Source organism: Cryptotermes secundus, unplaced genomic scaffold (genome assembly GCF_002891405.2).
Source record: "Cryptotermes secundus unplaced genomic scaffold, Csec_1.0 scaffold486, whole genome shotgun sequence".
NCBI lineage: Eukaryota > Metazoa > Arthropoda > Insecta > Blattodea > Kalotermitidae > Cryptotermes > Cryptotermes secundus.
This window is the reverse complement of record NW_019735562.1, coordinates 135,449-143,839: the sequence shown is the minus strand read 5'-3', so window position 1 is coordinate 143,839 and position 8,391 is coordinate 135,449. Positions and strand designations below refer to the sequence as shown.

General features: G+C 41.9%; 1 protein-coding gene across 1 annotated transcript in view; it reads left to right on the top strand.

Moving 5' to 3' along the window:
• Nucleotides 1-3,175: 3,175 nt before the first annotated feature.
• The window catches only part of LOC111869566 (laminin subunit alpha-1), a gene marked incomplete at its 3' end in the record, with an annotated part of 139,275 nt that continues 134,059 nt past the window's right edge, over nucleotides 3,176-8,391 (top strand). The window contains 1 exon segment of the mRNA XM_023861193.2: nucleotides 3,176-4,331. Coding sequence (XP_023716961.2) covers nucleotides 4,238-4,331 — 94 coding nt within the window.

Below are 8,391 nucleotides of genomic sequence, written 5' to 3'. Positions count from 1 at the left end.
GAAGCATCAAGGTACCGGGGGCCGACCTCGTTGGCTCTACGGGGGCTGATGGCACGCACCGTTACCGGTTGGTTATGGCGACAGTAGAAATTAAAAGGGGGACGCACAATGGACCAATAACTGGTCTAAGTGCATTGGGAAACCAACCCCCTCTCATAATACATACATACATACATACATTCCCCGGAATACACGATGTTATATCGAAGAAGACAGAACTTTTCAAAATAATTATACGAGTATTTTACCACCGTAATTTTCTGAGTTATATCACGAGTTGACACAGAGGATTGTAACTTCAAGAACTTTCCGCTGAAGACGCCAGCGTAGAATCACAAAATTACACATTCTGTTTGTCAGCTGGGATTCAAGGTCATGTGTAACCCTTCTGTTTGCACTGCATAAAAGTAAAGCATACCAAAAATTGTTCAAAATGAGAAAGAACAGAATCACACATCACGTTCTTGACATACAGTTGAGCTATGACAACAATACTGTCCGTGTGTGTTCGTTATGGATAATATAAAACATGTTTCTTTAGTAAAAAGTTTCTAAAAGTGTAAGCCTTGTTTATTATTTCCTCTTACCATATTAATAACAGTATCCTTCAGCTTTTAATAAGTAATAGTTTATTTAGTCCTTAAAAAGTCAGATAATAATTATACAGCGCTAAATTAATCGAAGTCCAGAATAAGGTAAAACTGATTTTCCTCAACTATATCTATCGGAATTTGCCTTGTATTGCTAGAAGAAGAATGATCTGATAAGAGAAATAACATTATCCTTTAAGTTTGTTCTTCCTCCTCTCCTTTCCTCTCCTCCCGCTCTCTCCTAGTGCTTTTGGAAATTAAACTTGTTGCCGTCCCGTATTGTTACTCTGTCGCGAGAGAAGACCTGTTTCTGCCAGACGTGACTGGGACCTCAAGAATCCTGTTCCGTTTCAGTGAACCCTCTCCTCCCCAGTTCTTCTCTAAACAGTATTTCTCCAACAGAATGTGAACAGAATATGAAAAAGGGGGAAAAAATTAATTTCATTTGAGTTGGTGTTACAATACTTCAATATTGATTCATATATTGCTGTAAGTCATAGGCCTAGGCCGCGCCATAGCTCAAGCGGTTAGTCGCTGAATTCCCACCGCGGCCCGACTTCGATCCCGGGTCTGGTCAAGTGGGATTTGTGGTGGACAAAGTGGCGCTAGGGCGGGTTTTCTCCGAGTACTTCGGTTTCCCCTGCCAATCTTCATTCCACCAAATTCTCCATCATCATATTCACCCCGGTGCAGGCTGCAATAGGATAATCAGTGGCCGCCGTGCCGAGTGGACCCAACTGGACTCCACCCCCAACTAAGTGAATTTAAAAAAAAAAGAGTCATGGGTCTATGAGAAATCTGAAATTCTGAAGCAATTTTTAAACGCTGGACATTTCTATTATTGCAGTTATTATTTATACGTTACAATCCGGAGCACGTAAAATGACGCGACGTAATGACGTTAATTAAAAACATTAAGTTATAGCAAACGCAAATCATGCTTCAATTTGGATATATTGGCTCTCAGATTACGATCTTATGACGTTAAATATGGGATATGTACTTTAAGATGTTAGACACATACCGTACTTAAGCGCATTTTGAATTCACGCCTCGTAACAGAAATTGTGACTGTATGTTCCATAGTACTCTGACGTTATAACTGAAGAGAGAGAAGTTATTAGGTTAAGGCACAGTGAACAACTCATCAGCGTAACAACGGTGCACGCGCAACAGAGGAACGGTGTTTTCTGTGATGTCCGCGCGGATAGCGACATCGCCTAACAATATAAATGTTGGAAGCATTGCTTTCTTGGCGGTGTGTACCGAGATATATAACGAGTACCAGCTGCCATTAGGAAACAGAAAATATCAGAGGCTGCATCAATTAGTTGCCGCACGGACTGCTTAGAGAACGTCGTTTCCCAGTTAGCCCATTGGTTCGTATTACGAATCTGTTGCGGCCACTACCTAACAGCGGCTGTTGTTTACAGTCATTATTTAGTAACGAACCTACATTCTACAATAATGATAATTCCTCACAAAAGGCCTTATAATTCTGCAAACATTTTTATGAGTTAGAATGCGTCAAATCATTTCTTTTCTTCCTTTCAAGTCTGAATATGGGAACCCAAGATGTAAAGCCATTCAAAATTTCATTGTTTTCAGTTTACGTCTTTCTTTTCAATAGACTTGCGATGTGCACACTCCTAAAGTACAATTCTCGTAGTTTTACGTCATCCGAAACGGGTCATGTACACGTGTTGAGAAGCCACTCAGCAATTCGTACACTTGCCACCACCACCGCTGCTTGCTCTGAGCTAGGCACCAATACCAAAATAAATTACTTCTCAACTAGGATTATATAATCCAGCATTCATATACGTGTTTTCAGCGGCCGAGTGACGTGAAAGAGAGTTCCAGGCAGTGTTTGCTGCTTGCCTGCAGTTCAGTTTTTCCTAAATTCCCCGTTTGAAGGATGAAACTAATAATAGTTTTCACAGCTCAGTCGGAATTAGTATTCGATTCCCGGCAGGGGAAAGAAAGCTTCCTCTTCTCCTGAGTGTTCAGACCGCTATGTTAAGCTGAACATTCATATTCATCTGGCATCATTGGGTGCATCCTGTTGTGTGTTCCACATATATAAAGCAATTAGGTTGACCGTCACAAAACAGATATATTCGTTTTTAATATTTTACAATTTGACCTTTTATTCCTGCTACAAGTTTCGGTCTTACAAGACCATCATCAGGCAGTTATATATAGGAATACGTACAGTTACTGAACTACCGATATGGATCCATATCAGTGCAATGTGTTGTATTGTATACTAATAGATGAAAATTTGCCTCAAGTTGGTAAGTATTATAATTAAAATAGAAGATAAAAAATAAGATAAAAGATATAAAAATATAAAAATGAAATACGGTATATATCATATATCAAAACATATTAAGTGATTTAAATGTTGAATATATTATGGAAATATTAAAAATACTTAAAAAGATTTTAGAAAATTTTAAACTATTTAGTATGAGAGGTTAAGAAATATGTATGCCAACTTAAGTCTAAGGTTCCAATGCTACAACGTAGAATTGGGCATGTTATGTCGTTTGTAGTGCTTTGTTGCCAGAAGCCTTCTACGTAGTAAGCCCGGTCGTGGAGCCCAGAGACAAGTTTCTATCGTCAAGAATGAGTATCTGTATGTTAATATTTTAGTGGGTGTGCAGATAGAAACTTTTCTGTGGGCTCCACGATTTAGGGTTGGAAAGGGAAACTGAGGTGCTTGGAGAAAACCTACCGCAATGTCACGTTCCCACCAAAAATCCCGGAACCCGGGCCATCGCGGTGGGAAGAGGGTTACTAACAGTCTGAGCTATGGTATGGCCTTGCTCATTGTTCCACTGCATTATGATTAAGCCCTGGGCAACGGCAAGCATTTAAGATATTTATTTGAGAGGTATGAGGTTTGAAGCTTGGTCACGTAACCGGCAATCCTGACCGCAATATTTCATAGTTTCCATCAACTTCCTCAGGCAAAGTGAAGAGAGTAACGCGGCAAAAGCCACGTCCCTCCGAATTCTTTCAAGCGGCGTCTCTGAGTATTGTAGGGCTCAAGTAGGCCTACTTCATAGAAATGTTGTTGAAATACGGCCCTGTAATGGAAGCAGTTGCTGTACGCTTTTATGGCAAGATTCTCTGTGAAATTAGCTTTCATTTACAGATAATCTGTAATAGAAATATTTTAACTTATAACCGTGATACATTTAACCAGGCTTCATCAACATTTCTTTCGTGTTCTCTTAAATTTAATTTCCAACTGGTTCCCGTAAACATCACCTTCAATTATTCACTTGCAGTTTTAATTAAGAGCTACAGATGGCAGAGGGAGCGGAAAGTAGGTAATAGTTATTAGTGCATCCAGTAGGTGGCTCTACCTAACACTGACCCTTTTCGCGGGGTCTACTAATAGCGGGATTTTCTTCTCCCGCTGCTATGACGCGCGCCGGAAGGTTAGTGTGCTTGTTGTGTTGTGCATGCTCGTACCACGTGTCGGTTGTTTACGGGGTGTTCGAAAACTAAAAGCAGTGATGTTTGAAAATAATTTCTTTGCATTCATCTGGAAATCAGAGTGTATTCATTAACTTTGAAATGTATGTTTGAAGTGCCTTTCACAGAAGAAATCAGTTTGTATACGCAGTAGAATCATGAATAGGCTTCTAGTACTGTATGTACTGGTGTACGCCTCCTGGTCTTCCATTGCGAATGGTGCTTCAGATCACAACAGCATCAGCAAGAACGGTGAGTTTTTAACTATTTGCCTTATATGTAATATTCTTGATATAAATTATTAATACAGTAACTTGTACTGCCTCTGTGTACAAGATGAGTCAGACTTCGGTGTACAGCTACATCTACTGCATAGCTTATATTCAGAAACTTTTGATCTATCACTGCTTGAATACTGGGAAGAGTAGCAGTAATTTCTTTATCACACCCATAATTTCTTAAAACGCCCATATACTAAGCAAGTCCAGGAACACACAGCTGTGGCTGTGCATTCATCGTGAAATGCCGCTTAGATATTTGTTATATTAAAACCTTAGTTCATACTCTTTGCAGTTAATGCTGTTAATTAACGTAAGTTAGGTGTTCAGATGAAATGGCTCAGAGAATATAAAGTTAAGGCATCTTTAGATTTGTGTTATATTTATGCATATAGTTACATGCCTTGTTAGCAAGTATACATTATTTTACATTTGCTAAATTGTAATTGGTTTCCTAGAACTATTTGCTCATTGTCGTATTGTCACTGAATAAATTGACCAGATGATCCTGTGTTGTGTGTGAACACAAAAGCATCTGTTTGATGGTCTCGCCGTGGTGGATATTAAGACTAGTCTTCTGAGATGTGACGCCGTGTAGTCTGGTAGATACGTACCATCGTTTCTGAAGAATATTCTGCCTCCACCTTCAGGTTAGGTGAAGAATTATTGTGTAGTTGGTAAAAATCGACCAGACTACGCGGCGTCACATTCCGGAAGACCTTAATCTTAAGAAACATCTTCCCTGTAAAGTTCCAGGCAATTGCTTGAATGAAGTAAATACGAGCACAGTTAAAATGAACTGTATGCATTGCCCCATTAGACGTCATTAGTAAGCCTCATTGCAACTGTCGAACCGTGCATACCCATCACGTACAAGCAGACATAAAACGTGCACGCAGTCAATTGCAAACATTCTCTCTTCAATGTGAACTGACTCATAGGTTATACAGTGACAGTTCTTTTCAAGGAAAGTGTTTCTTCTGTCTACCTGGTATTCTAATGTGAAGAGACAAGTCGTTACTAATAACAGCAACGGTAATTGGTCATCATATTCTGAAGACACAAACGTATCCGCAGCAACAATAACTGGTCGCCATATTCCAAGATACACCAATAACAAGGGCCGCGCCGTAGCTCAAGCGGTTAGTCGCTGGCTTCCCACCGCGGCGGCCCGGGTTCGAGCCCGGGTCTGGATAAGTGGGATTTGTGGTGGACAAAGTGACGCTGGGGCAGGTTTTCTCCGAGTACTTCGGTTTCCCCTGCCAATCATCCCACCAATTGCTCCACAATCACCCTCGCCTATCATCTGGGGCTGGTACAATATGCCAGAAGTGGCCGCAGTACAAGGGACTTAGTCCCACCCCACTAGCAATAAAAAATACACCAATAACAATATTTTTTCACGGAATTGTGAAGACAGATGATGATGATGATGATGATGATGATGATGATGATGATGATGATATCCCACGATCAGTTGTTGGCAGTGATTGTACCATACCATCTTTTGTTGCAAATTTGTTTAAATGTGGTTTATGTTACAAACGACCGCCTCTATGGTCTAGTGGTCAGAGTTCCTGACCACAGATCAAGAGGTCCTGGGTTCGATCCCCGTCGCTACCAGATTTTCTGAGAAGTGGTGGGTCTGGAACGGGGTCCACTCAGCCTCGTGAGGATAATTGAGGATCTATTTCAAGGAAATAGCGGCTCCGGTCTAGAAAGCCGAGATTAACGGCCGTGGGGATCCGTTGCGCTGACCACGTGACACCCTCTATCCGCAAAAGTTGGCACTAACTTCGCCGACAAGCAGCGATCTCTCGGTCGGTATTGTTCGCGGACTACAGGCCACGGAGTTTGTTTTTTGTTTATGTTGCTACATTTTAGTAATCGCAGTGCATTAACGGATTTAAGTGTGGCAAACTGGAAGTGTTCAGGTGTATATGTAACACTGGGTTCGCATAAAACACAGTTCCCGGTTCCCTGTTTTGTTGATGATGTGAACTGGAAAAATGAGGGGGCGAGAATACTAGTGGCATCGAGTAGGTCCGTCACAAATTGTTCTAACGCGAACTGCATGAGACAGCAATTCGTCAGAGGGGAGTAACGCGGATGAAGGAAATACTCGTCGTACTTCCGCTGCGACGTCTCCTGACCTGGCTTCCTTCAATAGGTCATGTTGAAAAGGGTCAGGTCTGACGTCATTTCTGCGACCACCAATAGAGCTAAAGGATAGCTCAGCTGGTATAGTGAGAGTCTACGGGATGCAGCGCCAGGGTTCGATTTCCAGCAGCGACAAGAGGTTTTTCAGTATTGAACAGCGTCCAAAAACGGCCCTTAGGCCCACCCCCCTTCTTATGCAGTGGATACCGGGGGATTTTTCTCTGCGACCAAGGTGTGAAACTGACCACTCACCCTCATCTTCTGCCGAGGTAAAGAATGGTGGCGCTATACCTCCACTCCCCCATACTTTTTCATGGCATGGGGCTTAATTAATTAAGCGGAGGGGTAACTTACCTTCACCAGTGCAGGTAAAATTAAAGTTACTTACTTGAAATGAATTTCTGTCTTCGAAGCCACGCCCAGACTGGCTCTGAGCCCAACCAGGTGCATATCCAATGACTAAAAACTAAACTAATAAAACTCTGTGGCCTTAAAGAAAGCAGTCTTCTGGGATTTGGCACCGTGTATATGTGGTGTTAACCGACGTTTCGGTGGAACGTATCGCCTCCATCTTCACGGTAGAAGGAAAAAATATAAGAAATCCACAGGCGAAAAGACCGTGAGAACCGGTAAAAGCAGGCTTACATCTTACATTTGTGGCTTTAGTCTGCAAGCGAACTATACCGACCGAGCGACCGCCGTTTGTCGGCGAAGTTAGTACCAACTTTAGCGGATAGAGTGTGTCACGTGGTCAGCGCAACGGATCCCCACGGCCATTCATTTCGGTTTTCTAGACCGGATATCCAATGACTGCAGGTAGAAAAGCGGCCTGTGTGTGAAGCACACCATTTACTTGCTACCCAGTTCAAGAATGCATGGAGCATTACGTCCCCTGCCTCATACGTCTTCATGGAATGATATTTAAGTTGATGGAAAATTCATATTACTGCCAGTCTTAATTGGAGTGTGAAGCATTAGACATAACATAAAATTTCGATTTCTGTTATAGTTTGGAATTATATTCCCGCTGTTACGTCACGACTGCCTTTTTATTTAATTTTCTCAGAATCCAAACTGATCATTATCGATAGCTGATTCTTTGAAAATAAAAATAGCCGGAGCGTGAAGCTGTTAGTGTTGCTTTCGAATGTGCATAGAGAAAAACTTCCCTTGTACGCTTTTGTGCATTGTTACCTAAGTAGAGTAACCTTAAAACATTTGTATACATTTCGTTAAGAGACCCGTAAAATCTTCACATATGCAGAAGACGTTAATTTCTAGTAACTGGAATGAAGCAATGGTTTATAACAGAAGCCCACACGTTTAAGTTTAATTACAAATTCAAGGTTTCGAGCTGCAAAGGATCAAGGCTGCAGTTTTTGGGAGAGGTTTTTAAGTCAGCAGCTCTGTGTTTGTATGCAAATGTGTCTGAACACACCCACAATAATTCTTAGCTTGGAAGGTTTGCCTTCCGCTGCCCTTTCACGGGACAACAGAAGCATAATTTTGAAATAAGGTTATATAAAAAAAAAGGTAAAGCTATACCTGTAACAGGTCGCGAAGGCCTATAGGGCTGTGAGACGTCGAGGCTCCCACATTTTATCTAGACAGTNAAAAGGTAAAGCTATACCTGTAACAGGTCGCGAAGGCCTATAGGGCTGTGAGACGTCGAGGCTCCCACATTTTTTTCTAGACAGCTCACAGATGGTGGTAAATTTGTCAGCCTTTCGCGCCGGCCGCCCTTTACCTCCCAGGAATATTTCTGGTACTCATTTCTGTTAGGGAGCCTCGGTAGCGCAGTCGGTATAGCGACTGGCTACGGGCTGGACTGCCGTGGGGTCGGAGTTTCGAGTCCCGGTAGGATCAAGAATTTC